Below are 18,589 nucleotides of genomic sequence, written 5' to 3'. Positions count from 1 at the left end.
GCGTTGCGTTTCCTCTCGGCCAGTGTCGATAATGGGTTGCTAAAAGTCTCGGCGGGGAGGAGACTCCAGTCTCCAGTCCTTTATGGGGCCCGTCGACATACTTGGGTAGTGCTTGCTCCAAGTATTCCAGAGTATTCGATACGTACCTTTTCGTCGCTGTGCTCCTTCCGATACCTGGCGTAGCGGGGACATTGCCTGCTCGGGCCTCTCCACCAGGGCCAAACACCTGGAAAATAGAGCAGTAATCACAATCATTGTACTCCGTACAGTCATGCTCATGCTCCCGCTTCCAAGCCCTGCCATCCCGCAATCCCACCCACATCGACTGCGTGCCAGAATGTCATGGGCAGCACCTTCGGGGCGATACGGATCCCCCCCGCCGATACTCCACTATGGCGCCAACTCGAGGCAAATCCCCGCTATCAAGGAAGAAGGAATGATAACAGTACCTAGTGTGCATCCCTCGACTGACTGTTATACAGGTACTATAGAGATAGTCACTCAACCAACCCGTCTGTCTTACATCCGGAAATCGCGAATGTGGTCGGCGAGCGGTATCAAGCAGCCCAGGACACGACTGAGACTGAACCGCGTGTTTGTTGCGGGAGGCTGCGAGACAAACAAGCCGTATTGGTGTGTACGAGTATTCCTACCTCGGACATGCTGCTAACTGGAGCCAAATCTAGCCCGTCTAACCCACTATGACGACTAACCTCCCTCCTGGGCAGCCCTACACGTACCGCCGAACTTGAATCCTGCTTGCCCTTCCACGAGGAGTCCACCCCCACCGATGGCCGATGTTCTTGGTTTCCCATCCCGCCGACCCCGTCCTGCCGTCTAGTCCCTTACCGCGTTATTGCTGCTGCTGCTGCTCCAAACCAAGTCTTGAAGACGATGGAACCTGGATGATGCTACCGTGCAGGACCAAGTGGGTTTCTGGAGGAGTTTCGGCGGGAAGCTTCTCGATTGCTTGCAAAGCTCACCAAGGCCGCATGTTGGCTGCACTCCTAGGTTGGGAGGCATGTGAAGTCGTGCCACACTGCGCACCACCCCCGGCCGGCGAATCGATGCAACCCAAAATCAACTTTGCCTGGCAATGGGGGCTTGAGTAACGGGCCAGATGTGGCACATGAGCACACGACACACGAGACACGCTCACACGACACACCCCAGCAAGTTGCGAGGAAGCCCATTTTGGGGGAGAAGGGGTCGCGTCTCGTACAGCCTAACCCTTATCACCGTCTCCCCACGGGATATGTGGTGGACAGTGCCATTCCAAAGGAAGGCGGCATGGCTTGGAAGGCAGACGAAAATGCCGGATCGACGCTGCGGCTGCGGAAGCTGCCAAGAAACACAACAAGACAGGAGCCTTCGGGCGATCGGTTCCCAGAATAGCCTTTTTTCTAAAGGGGGGGGGTTGTTCTTTTTAGGACTTTCTTGATTTGGTCGTCATTATCATCATCAACGTGAGTTTTCCCCTTCTCTCCTCTCGGACGGGGCTGGAAGGACGGGAGATATGCGATATGCACGTCATATGAACGTGAGGCCCTCCCTTCCATTACCCAGCTTTTGCTATGGTGATCGCATTCCCAATGCTCCCTAGTTTCTCCTGGAGGGAACTTGGTACAGCATTCATACACGCAGCCGACTGCACTCACATAACCTTGAGATCGTCGATGCTGGAGCATTCGCGGGGTCTGGGCTACCTAGGTTCTGCTTCGGCCTCCGCCGATGCAGGTTGACATCGCTACCGCGCGAGGCGATCGAGGTTGATCATTGAGACTAAATCTTAGGGCCACGCGTTGTTGGCCTTGGCCTTTTGAGACAACTCACCGTCCGGCCGCCATGCCTATTTCTCGGTAAAGCGTGCGTAAGACATCGGATGAGTCCAGTGTCGCCCGAATGAGCTAGTTATACCCGAACCCCAATGCTGGGCCGACATCAGACAAAACTGAAAGGCCTTCCATTAACGATCGAGAGAAACGCTAGGTCATTGTCACGTCCCAGATGGTAACTTTGCCTACGCGAGGCATGCTGCAATCCTGCCGTCCATGGTCAAGAACGCTAATTACATACATATAGAATGGACTAAGAACCAGAAAGTTTCCTGGTCAGGACACCAATATGTCAACCACTCCCTTTATAGGACGTCATGCCATGTAATTTCAAACCGACAAAAACTCTCCAAAGACGTGCGTTTAGAAATCAGACTGCGGGAGCGGCGGTCTCATCCTCTAAAACCCTATCCGCCCAAGATTTCGCGCTAGCGTGGCACCACCCTTCGCCTACTCATCCTTCTTCCCGACCATGCCGCCCTTCCTGAGACCCCAAAGCACAATGACGAGCACCGCCCCCGTGGCGGCAAAGATGGTCCAGAACGTGGCGCGGTAGCCCGCCATGCGCGCCTCCTCGGCGCGACCGATGATGCCCGAGTGCTCCGTCACGGACGCCGCTATGGCCGCCGTCACGGCGAGGCCAACGGCGTTGCCAATCTGCCCGATCTCGCTGAAAACACCGCCGGCGAGAGACTGCAGATCCGCCGGGAAGGCGTCTGAAATGATGAGGTTCGAAACTGTAAAGAGGGCTGTTTTGTGTCCCGTTAGTGTCTGCTGTGCTAAAGGGGGGTTGCGGAGGGGGGTGAATAGGTACCATCTGCGTTGACGGGCGAGAGGATCATGGCCCAGAATGGCGCAAACCAGTAATATCCATCGAGATCGACCGTGGCCATTAGGAGCGGAGCGATGGCGGTGATGACCGCCGACACGGCGCCTAGTGTTTGGACCTTTACCCTAGAGACGAGCCATGCGGCCGCCACGTTGACGGCGGCGCCCATGACGACGTGTGGGAGGAATCGCAGGGAGCTCTGCAGCGCGGAGATGCCTTGGACTTTTTGGAAGCTGTTGACACTTATCAGAATTCTCTCCCTGCTCGTTATGATGGGCGGATACTGACTAGAACATGATGAAGTACTGTATGGCGTTGAGTGAGGCCCAGGATAAGAAGATGGCAGCCTGTTGAATGTGTTAGGCCCCGAGTACCCTGCTGCCCGAATCCGACTTACACAGATGGAAGTAAACGAGGCATTTCGCCACAGACGGTTAGGAATGAGTGCCGGGCCGCCCTTTACGGTCTGCCGGTTCATCCAGAAGGGAAACGCAACCAGCAAAGCGACCGCCAGTGCCAGGAGAGCAATGTTTGCCGGGTCACCGATCTTGGTGTAAGAGGATGTTGTCATTGCCAGTACATATAGCAGGAGGCCCAAAGCAACGCTCATGATGACGGCCCCAATCCAGTCAATGTCCTCGGCCAGGCGGCGAGTCCACCTCTTCTCTGAAGGCTGGTAGACGGACGGGAGAGACCAGATCGCCGCCGTCGACAGGCAGAAGTTGATGATGGCCATCATGTAGAACCCCCACCGCCAACCGATGGTATCCGTGAAGATGCCCCCCAGGACCAAGCCGAGGGCGTACCCCAGCGGAAACCCGATGCCGTTCATCGAGAACGCGACGTTGCGCCACCCGCCCTTGGGGAACGTCTTGGTGATGAAGGCCATGGTGGTTGGTAGGCACGCGGATATGGAGATGCCCATGCACGTGCGGAACACGATGATCTGGATCCCCGTCTGTGACAGGCCCACAGCGACGGTGAAGACGGCGCAGAGGTAGCTGCCCGCCACCCACATGAGCTTGGCGCCGACGACGTCGGCGACGGCGCCGAAGATGAGGAGCAGACACCCAGCGGCGAGGCTGTAGACGGCCGCGGGCCAGAGCATCAGGCTCTCGTCGAGACCAACATCCGAGGCGATGCGGGGGAGGGCGGCAATCAGGATCCCGGAACCCATGGTGTTGAGGAAGTTGATGCCCGCGAGGGTGACGATGACTGTGACACTCTTGGCTACCGAGACATTGCGGGAAGGTAAACTTTGCGGAGTTTCCACCCTGGCTTCGTTGAGAGGGATATCCATAGCGTAGCGTGACGAGAAAATCAATCAGTGAGCCAGTTGCTGAGAGCTTATAAAGAAGAGTCACACACGATGCATATCAAGACTAACATCGAAACACTCGAGAGCAGGCTCAACGCAGAACCTTGATGCTTTTATAGCGCATATTGGAGTCGGCCAAGTACCTCCAATAGCTGTTGCTCGGTGATAAGTAGATTTGCAAAACGGAAAAGGCGTAAGCTGCATGGCCAATTGCACAGTGGTGCAGCAGCCTAGGGACTTTGGTGATGGAGGCATGGAGAGAGAGACTGCAACTTTGCAGGGGATGACCTCGATGATTGATAATCATGCAATGCCAGTATAGGCAAGTAATTCGGATTGCTTTGAAATCAAACACGGCAGTCAATTTGCGATTTAACACAAGTTGTCATCAACTAGCCCCTTGAAGGTGGGAGAATGGACGGTCAACCTGAGGTCCAGAACGCAGGCAGGAATGCCGTATTTCAAGGCGATTTTGGAGTTAGTTGCGCATAAGGCGACCGCTAAGCACGGACCACACAGCTTACATAACCGTGTTTAATTGAACATGTGACCTCGCGTGTAGCACCGCGCTGCACAGTGACCACCCCGCCAGCGCGTCAATATCTGGGTGTGCAGAGTACCTTGGTAGGCAGTCGAAACGCAGTGCTAGTGACCTCGAGTCTCCAAGCAGCAGCAAACGAACGCCCCCCTTGGCCCCTCCGAACCGAGCTTCCCCGGCCATACGATGAAGACGGCGTCATGGCCGCAGAACACCATGGCCATGGCAGGCCTGCTGCCGCTGCCGCCCCGAACGCGCCGCCTCCCTCCACGCTAGCTGCGCAGCTGGTCGAAAACATCTCGGCGTCGTCAAAATCGACGCGGTCCGACGAGAACGCCGAGCTGAAGCGGTTGTTTGCCGTCATCGAGAAGGTCAAGAACAAGCCCGACCTGCTCAAGAACGCCGAGCAGCGGACGGAGCACAACCACATGCTCATCTACGTCTACGCCCGCGTCGTCCTCGAAGGCATCAAGCTCGACGACCCGTTTGCCGACCGGAACCACCTGCGGAGCGAGGCGCTCAAGGCCATCGACTTCCTCAAGGTCACGATCGAAGAGACGCCCAACGTCTTGAATCATACCACGGACGGGAAACAATTTGTGTTCCGCGGGGAGGAGCCGCTCTGGGTATGGGTTTTCCCCAAGATCCTCAGGTTGCTGGGGCACTCTCGCTGCCTCGACCTGACGGCGCACATCGAGGGCTTCTTCCAGTTCGTGCTTCTCGCGGTGATCCGCGCGGGGTCGACGTGGAAGCTGCTCTCGTCCATGATCCTGTATCTGCGCGAGACCAGCAGTGGTAAGTGTTGGAGATCTGGCCGGCCAGTATGGTAGTGTCGCTGACCTTCCCAGCCCTTCTGAGCCGCCTGCAAGAAACGGCACCGAATGCTACTGGAAGGGACGTTTCCATAGATATCACACTACCTTCAGCCGCTACACTGGAGCTCTTGTTGGGAAAACCCGGCACCCTCTTTGTCCAACAGACCACATACACTGTGCAGCATGTCTCGCAGGCACTTCGTCAGGCTACGACATTGATATCCGCCTTGGCACACCCTTCAATATCCAAGAATTCGAGTATCATATCGCGACCATCGCTGTCGGAGCTGACGCCTTGGCTACTCGATTCCTTGCTTTCCATCCGTGCTGTAGAAAATACCTGGCAAGCTGTTGCTCCTAGCCCTAGAGCCGACTTGCTGAAGGTTTCTCTCAATCTGCTCCCCAACAAGCCTTCTCCTGCAAGGACATCGCTGGCCTCACAAAAGGCGTACACAATGCTGGCGTTACTCTGCGCTGAGCTTTCCGCGCATCCTGATGAGATCCTGGGGATTGATGAACAGAGCCTGGCGGCGAGGAAGACACTGTCCCTGGCTCTCATACGTCTGGCGCACGCGTCGCTCGTAGACCGAGAGATTGGTAGAATAGCGGCTCCGAAAATCGTCTTCCCGCTCGAACTGGTGTGCTCCGAGGTCCATTCGATGGGTGATGCCTATGATTTCTTGGTATGTTGATGACCGCAGCCACCTCTTGACTTGGCTAACCTTGCCAGCGTTCTATAAGAATCCTGAAACAGGCATCCAACTCCGTTGTGCCAGAGTCTCTTGACCCTGAAACACAGCCAGCATGCTTCACCGATGCTGAACTTCGCCAGGCTGTCGAAGATCTTGGCATCGGAGACAATTCCGCCAAGGAAAGAGAGCCTGTATCCAAGCGCAGGAAAGTCTCTTTGGGCGCCGGGGAGCTTGACGAGTTGACCGCACGGCTCTACGAAGTTCTCCAGGCAGATCCTATTCCCGATAATGGGACTTTGGAGCATGCCTTCCTGTACGTTGGTCTGTATGGGTGGATTGGACTTGCTGGCTGACGATTCCTAGAAACCACTATCCAGGACTAAGCGAAGAGGACCAGTGTATAGCTATCGACCTTGTCGCCCGCACCTGCTGTGTTGTGGATATGGTTGCGACGTACAATGAGTCGAGCATGAAGAGCAAGAGACTCCGATGCGCGTCGTGTGACCGGAAACCTAGAATCACCAAGAAGCCCAAGGTCGTTACGGCTCAAGAGAAAAGCGACGCGCAGTCAATTTTCACAAAGCTCATCCACCTCGACTCATTCAAGGAGTCGAGGCGACCAAGAGTCGTTGCCATGATTGCAATGAGGCGAATCATCAACCACGCTGATACCACACAATTAATCGACCTTGAGACGTCTCCTCTGGGACAATGGTGTCTACAAAGCTTACATAGCTCGGTTAGAGAGCTTCGGATTGCTTCAGGGTATGTCGTTTGCAACCTTCGAGTTGACCCATGCTGACCGGCTTTTTAAGACGCGCTCTCCCTCTCTTCCTAGAAGAACCCAATTCAAATACAGTTGATGTCGCTGTAGTCGAGCGTAACCGAAAGAACGCACTCAGCTTGCTCAAAGCTGCCTCGGAAACTGACGCGGTCATATTTCATGAGAGTGGAATTCTGGCTTGGAGCCAGCTAGGACGGTAAGTGCCACAGTAACTTTGAAGGCGAGTTCTGTTCGTTAGCAAGCTAACTAAATAGGGCCGTGACTGGGGATGAGCTCAACCTCGTGCTGCACAAGCTGCTGGAGTACCTTGGCAGCAGCAACAGTCTGATTGCAGCCTGTGCATTCAACGAGGTACGGCGGCTGCTTGTTGTTCCTGAAAGCCACGCAAAGCTGACATGCATCTAGATTCTTGGCCTTGCAGCCGCACTGAATACAACACCCCGTCGATTGTTTGAGCCCTTTTGGAGGAACCTGGCGTACTTCGCTGTTAAGGACATGATTTCTCGGCCGCAGATGACTCGTGCGATTGCCGACCTGCTGCAGATATCTGTTACCGATTTCCTTCTGCTTGTCCAGACCCACGCGATGCCATGGTTGGTCTTGATGAAGAAGAAAGACGTCATTCAAAAGATTGCCGAAGCACGGGGCGAAAAGGACATATGGGTCCCTATCCTGGACACCGCAAATGCTGGCCCTATTCTTGCGCTGCTGCTCGTGCAAGATGTGCGCAACATTGAGCAGTTTGTCATGTCAAGACTGATCGAAGTTGCTTCTCATCTGGAGTCCTTTAGCTTGATTGAGCTGATGCAAGCAGAGGTCGTCACCATCGTCCTCGAGTTGTTGAAGGCAGCCGGCGAGGCGGATCAAGCCCGAAAACCACGGGTAAGTCCATCAGGCCATGGGGTCCCTCAGCTGCTGACTTGCCACAGATTATCGAAGCACTCACATCCTTTTGCTCCATGATGGCAGTGGCAAACAAGGAGTCGAAACCGAAAAAGGGGAACATCATCGGAAAGTTTCTTCAATCATATATCCTCGGTCTCATGGCCCGACTCGCGGATGTTATCAACGACATGCCCCTCGTGTCGCCTCCAGTCGAGGAGCAGAGGCGATGCGTACGAGCTATGGAGGAGATGATTAGACTATGCAAAGACTATGTGCGCATCGCGCGGCCTCAGGTAAGCAACGCTAGGACGCGAGCCCGATTCGAAGACTGATCTGTCTAGATATCCGCATGCCTGTTGTCAGCTTTGGCCCAAGACGATTTGAGAGAAGCGGCGTTCTCTTGCTGGGCAGCTCTGCTCACGAATCTCGAGGCGGAAGACGTCGAGGTATTGCTCGAAACGACGTTCTTCGTCATCAGTCACTACTGGCCCTTGTTCAACGACAAGACTCGACAGATGGCTAAATGCTTGATCACAACGCTGATTGCGAAGTTCGGTTTGGTCCTCGGCGAGAACATTAGCAAACTACCGTCCTTGGCTCATGTACCAGAGCTGGCGGATATTGAAGCGCAGCTGAGCGCAATGCGTCCAGCACTTGATAGCAGGAGAGCATTTGCCCTATTTTCCGAGCGCATATCCCACGAAAACTCGGGTGTGGTATTGCAGGCTTTGACCGAACTCGAGACCTATCTTAAGCAAAGCGGGGGGTTTCTTCAGACTTCGGCAATCAGTCAACAACCAGATCCCGTCGTCTCCACCATGCTCCGGGCCCTGCTTGACTGTGCTTCAAAGTATAGTTCTATGCAGCTTGATATTGCCAGTCTCTGCACGCAGTGCATCGGTCTTGTAGGCTGTCTAGACTCTAACAGGGTCGAGGCGCCTCGCGAGCAGAAGTCGATGGTCATCTTGAGCAATTTTGAAAACGCAGACGAGACGACCGACTTCGTGCTGTTCATACTGGAGCATATTCTGGTTAGGGCGTTCTTGTCCACGACGGACACCAAACTTCAGGGTTTCCTGTCGTTCGCCATGCAAGAACTACTCGACAGAGTTGATATCACGGCGGCGTGTGCGATGAAGAAAACCGGCATGAGGGATGGTGGGACCATCTACAGAAAGTGGCTAGCCCTGCCGGAGAGCGTTCGCATGATTCTCACGCCATTTCTCACGTCCAAATATCTCCTGACACCCATGAACATGGCCCCAGTCGAGTACCCCATCTTCCGGCCAGGCAAGCCCTATGGGAACTGGATGCGCTCGTTCAACATGGATCTCCTGCGTAAGGGACAGAACGGGCATGCGGATCTGATCTTCGAACCGTTATGCCGCACCATTCGAGTCAAGGATCTGGCGGTAGCGGAATTTTTGCTGCCTTATCTTGTTCTGCACGTCATCATAGGTCACCGAAGTTCGCGTCAGGAGCGTGATAATGTCATAGGTGAACTCGTTGGCATTCTTCAACATCAGCCCGCAGAAGACGCTCCATATTCCGAACGAGCGGACATGAAGCTGTTCTGCGAGGTGAGTCAAACCTCTTCCTCAAATAAACTTTGGCTAATCGACCCAGGCCGTCTTCCGGGTTCTCGATTACGCGAGCAGATGGCTTCAAGAGAAGAACGCCAGGCGCAAGACTGATCATGACTTGCCCGCCATCGCACGCGTTGAGGACCTGCTAAGCACGATCCCTCCGGTGCTCATATCCCAACGTGCGATGGACTGCAAAGAATACCCCCGTGCACTCTTCCATCTCGAACAACATGCTCAGCAAATGGAGGTCGAGAAGAGCGACCCAAGACAGAAAACGCTCCTTCTCGAGCAGCTACAGGACATTTATACCCAGATTGACGAGCCCGACGGGCTGGAGGGCATTTCAGCTCATCTCCACGTTCTGGACATCAACCAACAGATCCTTAGTCACAAGAAAGCGGGCAGATACACCGCCGCCCAGACGTGGTACGAGATCAAGTTGGCGGAAGAGCCTGACAATACCGATGTGCAAGCTGACCTCCTCAACTGCTTGAAACAATCTGGTCAACACGGTAAGTTGCTATGCAGAATCACTTTGAGGGAGGGGGGGCGAGTCAGCTGACGATTCAAGATGTGCTGCTCAACTACGTGGAAGGCATGCGAACGGATCCTTCGACAGAGAACAAGATTGTCCCCTTCGCCGTCGAAGCAGCTTGGGCCACGCGGAGATGGGACACGTTGTCCAAGTACACCAGTCGATTCCACGGCAGTCCTTTGGAAGACTTCAATGTCAGCATCGCGAAGCTGTTCGACGCGCTACACCAAAGAGGCGCTAACAGCGAGACTTTCCCCCGAATGCTGCAGAGTATGAGAGAGAAGATTGCTTCCGCCATGACTCACTCAGCAACCTCGTCTCTGCAGGCCTGCCACGACCTCAGACTCAGATGTCATGTGCTTACTGACCTGGAAATAATTGCCGGAAGTCCAGCCTCTGAAAATGAAGCACACCAAGAAGTGCTGACGGTGCTGAATCGCCGCCTGGAGGTTCTCGGGGCATATGTGAGCGACAAGCAGTATCTGCTGGGCATCCGCAGAGCAGCCATGGAGCTTTCACGGTATGTTTCGTTCATGCCATGCGCACGACCAAAACTGACAGATCACAGGCCCAAGTTCTCCGATCTGGACATCTCATCTCTGTGGCTGTCGAGCGCTCGACTGGCCAGGAAGGCCAACTCAGCCCACCAGTCGTTCAACGCTGTGCTTCACGCCTCTCAACTTGGCGATGGCGCAGCAGTCATCGAGAACGCTCGACTGTTGTGGAAAGATGGCCATACTCGCAAGGCTATCCAAGTCCTGCAAGGCGCCATAGAGTCCAACAACTTCATGACGCAGACCAACAGTTCTTCCTCCATCCGGGGTATGGATGCCCAGCAAAGACAGCTGACGGCCAGAGCGCAGTTGATGCTCGCAAAATGGCTGGACGCCGCCGGCCAGACGAACCACGCGACTCTACTCGAGAAATACCAGCAGCCCCCCAAAACCGCGTCAAGTTGGGAAAAGGGACACTACTACTTGGGACGCTATTACAAAAAGGTGCTGGAATCCGAAAAGACACTCAAGCCGGACGATCAAAGCGATCCCTGCATCCAGGGAGAATACACCAGGCTCATTATCGAAAACTACCTGCGTTCACTGAATTACGGCACCAAATATCTCTACCAGACCTTGCCGAGAATCCTTACGCTGTGGCTCGAGTTCGGAGCACAGGTCGATAAGGCCCCCGAAGGCAAGGTCTCGCTGTCCCGCGAGCTCCATAGGAGGCGAACGGAGCAGCTGAACCTCCTCCACCAGTTCCTCGACAAGTACATTGTGCGGCTTCCGGCGTACATATTTTACACGGCGCTTCCCCAGATCGTGGCGAGAATAGCGCATCGCAACTCAAGCGTCTACGAGCGGCTGATGCACATTGTTATCAAGGTTGTGGAGTCGCATCCTCGGCAAGCTCTCTGGAGCCTGTTCGGCATTATGACAACGCGGCAAGCGTCGGAGCGCAAGGCCCGAGGCCAACAAATCCTGCAGACGCTTCGGGGGATTTCTCGCAAGGTCGATGGCGGCAGCTTTGACCTCAAGACGCTGCTGAGGATGGGCGAGAAGCTTGCGGAGCAGCTTTTGCTGGCGTGCAACAACGGAGACTTCCAGAGCAACAGGACAACGGTGGCGAGCATCACGCGGGATCTGAACTTCAACCACAAATGCACGCCCTGCCCCCTGGTGGTGCCGATAGAGTCGTGCCTGACGGCTGCTCTACCGACGTTGACCGACAATGTCAAGAAACACAAGGCGTTTGCGCACGACGTCATCACAATCGACTCGTTCCTGGACGAAGTGCTGGTTCTTGGGTCTCTGGCCAAGCCACGACGGCTTACGGCTCGCGGAACGGACGGAAGGAACTACATGCTCATGATCAAGCCCAAGGACGATCTTCGCACCGACCAGCGCCTGATGGAGTTTAACAGCATGATCAACAGGTCGTTGAAGCGGGATCCCGAGGCCAGCAGGCGGCAGCTGTACATCAAAACTTACGCGGTGGTGCCGTTGAACGAAGAGTGCGGCATCATTGAGTGGGTGGACGGGCTGAAGACGCTGCGAGAGATCCTCCTGGACCAGTACAAGACTCGGTCAGTCCATCCGGACTACAACCAGATCAAACGGATGATGGCTGAGGCGGTGACGGGACCGAACAACGTCAAGATGTTCACCGAGGGCGTCCTAGGGACGTTCCCACCGGTGTTGCAGCACTGGTTCGTGCAGCGGTTTCCTCATCCTTCGACGTGGTTTTCGGCGCGGCTCAGGTACACGCGGTCTTGCGCCGTCATGTCGATGGTGGGCACGATTTTGGGACTCGGGGACCGGCACGGCGAGAACGTGCTCTTGGAACGCGACAACGGCGGCATCTTTCACGTCGACTTCAACTGCCTCTTCGACAAGGGCTTGACGTTTGCGCAGCCGGAGAGGGTCCCGTTCCGGTTGACGCACAACATGGTGGCGGCGATGGGGATTTACGGGTACGAAGGCCCGTTCCGACACTGCAGCGAGCTCACGCTAGGGATCCTCCGGCAACAGGAGGAGACGTTGATGACGATTCTCGAGGCGTTCATCTACGACCCCACGCTCGACCTGCAGAAGGAGAAGAAGACGAGCCGTAGGCAGGACGGGGCGCCGCGGATGCAGCCGCAGCTCGTGGTGGACAGCATCAAGCGGAAAGTCAAGGGGCTGATGGGGCACGACACAATCCCGCTGGGTGTGGAGGGACAGGTGGAAGAGCTGATCAAGCAGGCCGTCGACCCGAGGAACCTGGCAGCCATGTACATTGGGTGGTGTCCGTTCTTGTGAAGGGGGGGGGGGAGCGGGGCTTAGGGAGTCGGAAAGGAAGGATTAATGGCACGATGGACCGGTGTCATCGTGGAGAGACGATGGCTATGAATGAAGGACGGGACTTGAGTTGGTGTTGGGGATGCGGAAAAGGATATGTGCTAGCTAGTCATCGTGTAATTCTATTGTATACTAGCTCGTTGGAACACGACATTTCTTCATGATTACGATTCCAGTGACGGTGGGTGTTGTTTGTGCCGGAGGCTGGACAACCAACAGCATTCCACTCTGTCATCGGCCTTCTCTGCCTGGACCGGGGCCTGGCTGGGGCCTAGTGGTGCCTTGTGACGGCTAGGTTACCGCGCAGGGGGGGGCGATCACGACCGCTGAAGCTCCAGGGAGCTTGGGGCACCGGGACTGGGCCGTGCAGGCAGGAAGCACCTCCCACCTCACCGCTAATCAGCAAGCAAAGCAATCTGCGGACACCACCCAGAGATCAGACAGAGGCTACTTTCTTTCCTTGCTCGTCCGCCCTTTTTTTCTCCCGAACTCTTTCGTCTCCCAAACCTCGACGGTTCTTACTTTTGTGTAGAAACATCCTACGACACTCATTCAGCTGGATCAAACAGAGACCTTCAAGATGCCTGACTATCGCATTGGTGAGTATTTTGATTTTATTTTGCTCCACCAAACAAATCGTTGTTTCCCCTTTGATGCGGCGGGTTTCGGAGCTGCGGTCGCGTCTAACGACCACTCGGCGACGCGTCAGAGCTACTGCTACTGCTACTGCTACTGCTACTGCTACTGTTACGCCTTACGTCATGGGAGGAGCTCCAGCTTGGACAATATTCTGCCAAACTCGCACTCTCACTCTCAACCGAGAAAGCGTGGCTAACTGGTTCACCCCCCCAAACAGAGGTCTCGCCAAACAACCGCGCCGGTTGCACCGATGGCGTGTGCAAGAAGGCGGCCAACAAGTGCCTGAAGGGCTCCCTCCGCTTCGGCACCTGGACCAAGATTATGGATCATGAGTCCTTCAAGTGGAAGCACTGGTATGTGGTCGACCCCCTTTCTCACTTCGATGTGCCCGGTTTGGCAATCGTCACGCATGCCACTGTCTTATGGCTTGAAGCTGCACTTGTTGACTTTTCATGACGCAGGGGCTGTGTCTCTGGTGAGCAAATGGCGCACGTCAGGGAGCTGTGTCAGAATAAGGACGGCACGTTCGACTTTGATGCGTTTGATGGCTACGACGAGATGGGGTAAGGCCCCCTTCATTTAGGACTTACGGGCAGCAGCCGCCACTGACACCCGTGCCAGTGACCACCCGGACCTACAGGCCAAGGTCCGCAAGGCTATCGAGCAGGGCCACATTGACCCCGAGGACTTCAACGGCGACCCCTGGATGAACAAGCCCGGCCAGCGCGGCATCCGTGGCAAGAAACCTAAGGACTGGGACGACGGCGAGGAGGCCGAGGTAAGTTCTCTCCCGGTGGACACCGGCGCACATGAAGGCTCACGCTGGACCACAGGAAGAGGAGGCTCCTGCCAAGGGCAAGAAGCGCGGCCGCAAGTCCGCCGCTGCTGGTGAGGAGGAGGACGACGAGAAACCCAAAGCAAAGCGTACTAAAAAGGCCGCCGCCAAGGCTGAGCCGGAGGACGATGACGAGAAGCCCAAGCCCAAGGCGAAGCGCGGCAAGGCCGCTGCCGCTGCGGCGAAGGCCGAGTCTGAGGAGGATGAGAAGCCGAAACCCAAGGCGAAGCGCGGAGCGCGAACGCCCGCCGTCAAGGATGAGTCCGACTCCGCGGTGGAGCAAGAGGACGAGGCTCCCAAGCCCAAGCGCGGCGCTGGGAAGAAGGCCGCTCCGAAGAAGGCCAAGGTCGAGGAGAGCGAAGAAGAGCCCGAGGCCGAAACCCCCGAGTCCGAGGCCGAAGAGGAGAAGGCGCCCGCGCCGAAGAAGGGCAGAGCGGGGCCCAAGGGCGGTAAGAAGGCTGCCCCTGCTGCCGAGAAGCCCACGTCCACCCGTGCCAGCCGTTCCCGCAAGTAAGCCTTTCCGTACGGGACCAGATTTGCCGCGAGGTGAAGGCTGGCTGGCTGGAGCATCGCCCTTCTACAGCCGGTTGCGGGAATGCGTCGGATTATTTCTCCAATAATCATCTGCCGCGCGGATGTCTATATATTGCCCCTGTCGTTTTCGCGTTGTTCTTTCAAGCTCATACCCGTCGATGCGGCCCGCAAGACATCCCCAAGCTGCGATAGTAGACGGGGGATCTGTACACTACTTATTTGTCTACGTTACTGCTCGTTTGTTTGCTGGACCGGGGAAAGAGATCATGGAACCCCGGGGGGGGAAAACGAAGACCTTGCCTTCTTCTGGGTCGGGCGGAAGTAGCCAGCGATAGATGTACTTTGTTACTTAGTTTAATGCAGATGCCGCTGCGTCTCGACACCCCAATTCCGGAGGCCCGCCGCTAAATTTGACGATTGGTCTGATGTCAAGGGGGCGGAGGTGTCGCAAGACGAACGCATCGAACGGCTTGGTCAATAATCCTGGGTGAGTGTGCGAGCGTAGACACACACAGTCCCTATGCCCCAACTGGAACTTTGTCCTTGACAAGTCTTCCCGAAAGGCGGGAGGACGTGCTCGCACGGCGGGGCCGCCGCCGCCGCCGCCGCCGCCGAAACGACCGACGCAGGGACCCGGCCGTGGGCCTCCCGTACCCCCGTCGCCGTCCGGGCGTCTAACCACCAAAACGCGCTCAGAGGTTCGACATACCGGCACATGTTAGTCTCGGCTAACGCCACAGTAAACACGAGAAAAGACGTACGCGTCTCAACGAAAGGGTGCTCGCTCACATTGAGATGAGACCCAAGGATTTCCAGAAAAATCCGCACCCAGAAAAAAAAAATTAGAAAAAATATTTGACGGAGCCTTATTCACGCGCCTTGTCAGTATCTGGTCGTAAAATCGTTACTTGTTCCCAATACAATCTAAACTCCGGCCCTGTTTGTCTGCCGCTGCAATATTGCATTCATAAATCGTTACACATGGTGCCAGGCAGAACCCCCCCCCCCCCCCCCCTCACCAACAGATTTGGGTTATAAGAAAAAGAAGACACGCCCCCATACGTTTTTCCCCCACAAACAGACCCAGATCCGGCCCTCTGATGGCAGTAGTACATCTCATTCAACATCGACGTGTTCTGCATTCAAACCCAATCACAGGCTGTCTGTCTGTCTGTCCCATTCCAAGCTCACGAGGCCGGGCGACGGTTGGGCGCCCGATTCATGTGTCCTTGGGTCACCGTGTGTACAATGCTTACCAACGACGGGGCCGCTGGCTGTCGTAGACGACCTCGCGCTCGTAAACCCGTTCGTCTTCGTACTTGCTTGGCGGGTGGCGATGGTGGTGGTGGTGGTGAGACCGGCGGTCCCAGTCGTCGTGCACCCACTCCCTCTCGTACTCGCGGACGCGTTCCTTACGGAAGCGGCGGATTTCGTCCGACACCTGGACGAGCTCTAGTACGTCATCCTAATTTTCATTAGTACGGTTTGTTTTACCAAGTGGCCGGGGCTGGGACTAACATATTTCAGGTATTGCATGATGTAGAAGAAGTACTCGGTCTCCTCAAAATCGTAGCCGAGCTCGATAATGGCGTCGCGAGTGACCAGGTCCTTGGTGATTTCTGTCCACATCTCATTGCGCTTCGAGGGTTGGCGGCGGGCCGGGGCGCGCTCCTTGGTCTTCTCGATCTCAATCTCCGTCTCCCGGTCGTACAGCTGGAGGCTGAGACGGTCCCGCGACTCTCGGGGAGAGGGCTCGGGGGCCGGGGCCGAGGTGGGCGCGCCGTCTCGCTCGGGAATGAACTTGGCACGTCTCACGCCATTATAACGCTGCCAAGTGACCTCGGCAGAGCCACCACCCACGCCGTCCATACGGACGCGCTCGGTTCCGGGCGGGACGTCGATGATGGCCCAGTCCTTAGTAGCGCCGTTCCAAGCCTCGCCCATCTTGCCGCGCGAGTCGATCTTGGAGGTGATGTATTCCGACTCCTCCTCGACTGGCGTCCGTGCAGCCGCCGAGTGGGCTCTGCGGCGCGATCCACTATGGTAATGGTCATCAATCCGGAGGCGGTCGGTGCTCAGCACCAGCTCTCTGTCGTGGAAAGCGGGAGACCTGCGCTCCCTACTAGGAGAGCGATGGCGGCTGTGAGATCGGTGAATGTCAATGTCGGTTCCCCTGCGGGACGTGGTGATGTCGATGTCCAGCTCCCGGTCTTCGGTACGGGTCTTGGGCCGAGGGGCGGGACGAGGAGGAGGGGGCGGGCTGGGCACGCGGGTGACACCTGAGAGCATTAGACCTTGCCGGGCTCTCGGTTTCTGCTGGCACTGCTTGTACTCACCATGATCAATGTCTCTGTAGTGGGTAATGACCTCCCGCTCAATCGTGGGGCCACGAATGACCTGAGGCTGGGGAGGCGGGGGCGAGGGCGAAGGAGACGGCACCCGCTCTTTTTCTCTCTCGCGCTCGACGATACGCACGCCTACGCGGCTGCGTTCCCTGGCGGGAGGCGGCGGAGAGGGCGACCTTTGGCGTTCAACGTATCGAGCGCGGATCTCCTGAGGAGGGCCACGGGACGGGCTGCGAATCTCACGTTCGCGCTCAGAAATGCGCACCCTCGAGCGCTCAAGCTCCTGGTCATGGTGGACGTGGGGGGGAGGCGTCAAGCTGCGGGCTTTGCGGATGATCCGCTCGCGGTACACAGGACTTGGAGAGCGGTGGCGGGGCCTTGACAGCTCCCTCGACTCAACCTCTCGGCGGCTCAGGACGAGAGCGCCTGATTCAGGAGCACGCTCCTCGCGCAAGAAACGGAGGCGGTCGCCTTCACGTTCGCGTTCGCGCTCTTTCACGCGGACGTCAACTTCACTGAAGGCAACGCGGCTGTCAGACCGCTGTCGGCGGTCGTCATAAAATCGCTCCTCAAAGTCGTTGGTCCGGTAAGCCATGTTTTCCTAGGCAGACGCAAACGGCTTTCGGCTCGGGAAGGGTGAGTTACGGCGGGGAGGCGCCCGAGCGTGCGTGAGGGTTTCTCTGGACGGGTGGGATGAATGGCGGGGTAGTAAGCGGTGTCGATCGTGTAGCGCAGGTGATGGCGTGAGCGCTGGCAACACTAAACAACAAAGACAGACACGGGGTATCGTGCACGAACGGGAGAAGCGACCCTGAAAAAGAAGAGGATGGGCCAGACGTCTCTTGTAGCGAGACAAGATGCAGGGCAGCGGGGGATCTACTTTGGTCTGAGGCCGGGCCTAGTAGAACTGAGCCGGCTTGGTGAGGGAGTGAGAAGAGGGGGTGTGGAAGAGAAGGATGGAGTGAGTGAGTGGGTGAGCGAGAGAAGAAGGGAAAAGAGTCAGAGTAGGAGCAACGTCGTCATAGCACAGCAGAACAAGCAGGCTATGTATGTATGGGCGTATGGATGTAAGTGGGCAAGGTGGTAACGTGGGTATGTAATAAAGGCGGCGGGCAGGTGATATAGGGCGGCGTACCAACAAGAGGCTACGTGCGGCTGTGCTTCTTTTGGGTGTTCGTGGAGGATTTCGTAGATAGCACTGGCTGGGCAGATGGACAGACGGAGGGGAAGAGAGGGACGGGGTGCAAAAATGGGAGGGGTTGGCCGGCTCAAGGGCAACTGGGTGTGAGCCTGTTCTCAGCTTGGCCAGCTAGTGTCCCGCCGAGTTCTGTCGAGTTCGAATCCCTCCCAGCTGTGGGCATGCGCCGCGCGGTGAACCGCTGTCACCAAGCAGGGGTACTCCCGACGTTTTGTCTAAACTCAGTTGCTGCGGGAAGCGGGACGGTAGGGATGGCGTCGCAAATGTAATGGTGGGTGGCCCAGGTCCTGGGTTAGAGAGTGTCTAAGGCAATTAATCAATTTGGGTTGACGTTCGATTCAGAGGTCCCCGAAGAAGAAGAAGAAAAAGCAGCCTGTTCGGATG

General features: G+C 56.4%; 4 protein-coding genes across 4 annotated transcripts; 2 read left to right on the top strand and 2 right to left on the bottom strand.

Moving 5' to 3' along the window:
* Positions 1-1,863: 1,863 nt before the first annotated feature.
* Positions 1,864-4,452, bottom strand: LY79DRAFT_34897 (major facilitator superfamily transporter). The gene is made up of 4 exons (XM_060552634.1): positions 3,062-4,452; positions 2,953-3,011; positions 2,650-2,897; positions 1,864-2,584 (listed from the first exon to the last, which is right to left on the bottom strand). The coding sequence occupies exons 1-4, from the start codon at positions 3,962-3,964 to the stop codon at positions 2,286-2,288; spliced, it is 1,509 nt and encodes a 502-aa protein (XP_060417726.1). The 5' UTR covers positions 3,965-4,452; the 3' UTR covers positions 1,864-2,285.
* Positions 4,378-12,806, top strand: LY79DRAFT_543057 (phosphatidylinositol 3). The gene is made up of 12 exons (XM_060557026.1): positions 4,378-5,315; positions 5,369-6,018; positions 6,066-6,340; positions 6,391-6,792; positions 6,843-7,007; positions 7,066-7,162; positions 7,217-7,693; positions 7,741-7,989; positions 8,038-9,276; positions 9,323-9,794; positions 9,854-10,337; positions 10,386-12,806. Exons 1-12 carry the CDS (start codon positions 4,721-4,723, stop codon positions 12,613-12,615), a joined length of 7,335 nt encoding a protein of 2,444 aa, XP_060417725.1. The 5' UTR covers positions 4,378-4,720; the 3' UTR covers positions 12,616-12,806.
* A 317-nt stretch (positions 12,807-13,123) lies between these two features.
* Positions 13,124-14,827, top strand: LY79DRAFT_34804 (uncharacterized protein). Its single transcript, XM_060552630.1, has 5 exons — positions 13,124-13,253; positions 13,511-13,646; positions 13,755-13,856; positions 13,915-14,071; positions 14,127-14,827. Exons 1-5 carry the CDS (start codon positions 13,235-13,237, stop codon positions 14,640-14,642), a joined length of 930 nt encoding a protein of 309 aa, XP_060417724.1. The 5' UTR covers positions 13,124-13,234; the 3' UTR covers positions 14,643-14,827.
* An 845-nt stretch (positions 14,828-15,672) lies between these two features.
* On the bottom strand, positions 15,673-17,602 carry LY79DRAFT_625926 (uncharacterized protein; the record flags this gene model as incomplete). Its single annotated transcript, XM_060562102.1, has 3 exons — positions 15,673-16,127; positions 16,181-16,941; positions 16,999-17,602. The coding sequence occupies 3 exons, from the start codon at positions 17,600-17,602 to the stop codon at positions 15,915-15,917; spliced, it is 1,578 nt and encodes a 525-aa protein (XP_060417723.1). The 3' UTR covers positions 15,673-15,914.
* Between the last annotated feature and the right edge of the window lie 987 nt (positions 17,603-18,589).

This window comes from Colletotrichum navitas (genome assembly GCF_030913465.1).
Source record: "Colletotrichum navitas strain CBS 125086 chromosome Unknown LY79scaffold_10, whole genome shotgun sequence".
NCBI classification, from domain to species: Eukaryota; Fungi; Ascomycota; class Sordariomycetes; order Glomerellales; family Glomerellaceae; genus Colletotrichum; species Colletotrichum navitas.
The sequence above is the reverse complement of the archived record's forward strand: the minus strand, read 5'-3'. Positions and strand labels throughout refer to the sequence as shown.

Excerpts from the sequence above, each read along its gene's own strand:
- LY79DRAFT_34897 (XM_060552634.1), bottom strand. The coding sequence starts at position 3,964 with ATGGATATCCCTCTCAACGAAGCCAGGGTGGAAACTCCGCAAAGTTTA. Across the intron at positions 3,012-3,061 it reads CCTCGTTTACTTCCATCTGT|GCTGCCATCTTCTTATCCTG; the intron begins GTAAGTCGGATT and ends CACATTCAACAG. Across the intron at positions 2,898-2,952 it reads CAGTACTTCATCATGTTCTA|CTTCCAAAAAGTCCAAGGCA; the intron begins GTCAGTATCCGC and ends AAGTGTCAACAG.
- LY79DRAFT_34804 (XM_060552630.1), top strand. Across the intron at positions 13,857-13,914 it reads GATGGCTACGACGAGATGGG|TGACCACCCGGACCTACAGG; the intron begins GTAAGGCCCCCT and ends CACCCGTGCCAG. Across the intron at positions 14,072-14,126 it reads ACGACGGCGAGGAGGCCGAG|GAAGAGGAGGCTCCTGCCAA; the intron begins GTAAGTTCTCTC and ends GCTGGACCACAG.
- LY79DRAFT_543057 (XM_060557026.1), top strand. The coding sequence starts at position 4,721 with ATGGCCGCAGAACACCATGGCCATGGCAGGCCTGCTGCCGCTGCCGCC. Across the intron at positions 6,793-6,842 it reads GAGCTTCGGATTGCTTCAGG|ACGCGCTCTCCCTCTCTTCC; the intron begins GTATGTCGTTTG and ends CGGCTTTTTAAG. Across the intron at positions 9,795-9,853 it reads GAAACAATCTGGTCAACACG|ATGTGCTGCTCAACTACGTG; the intron begins GTAAGTTGCTAT and ends TGACGATTCAAG.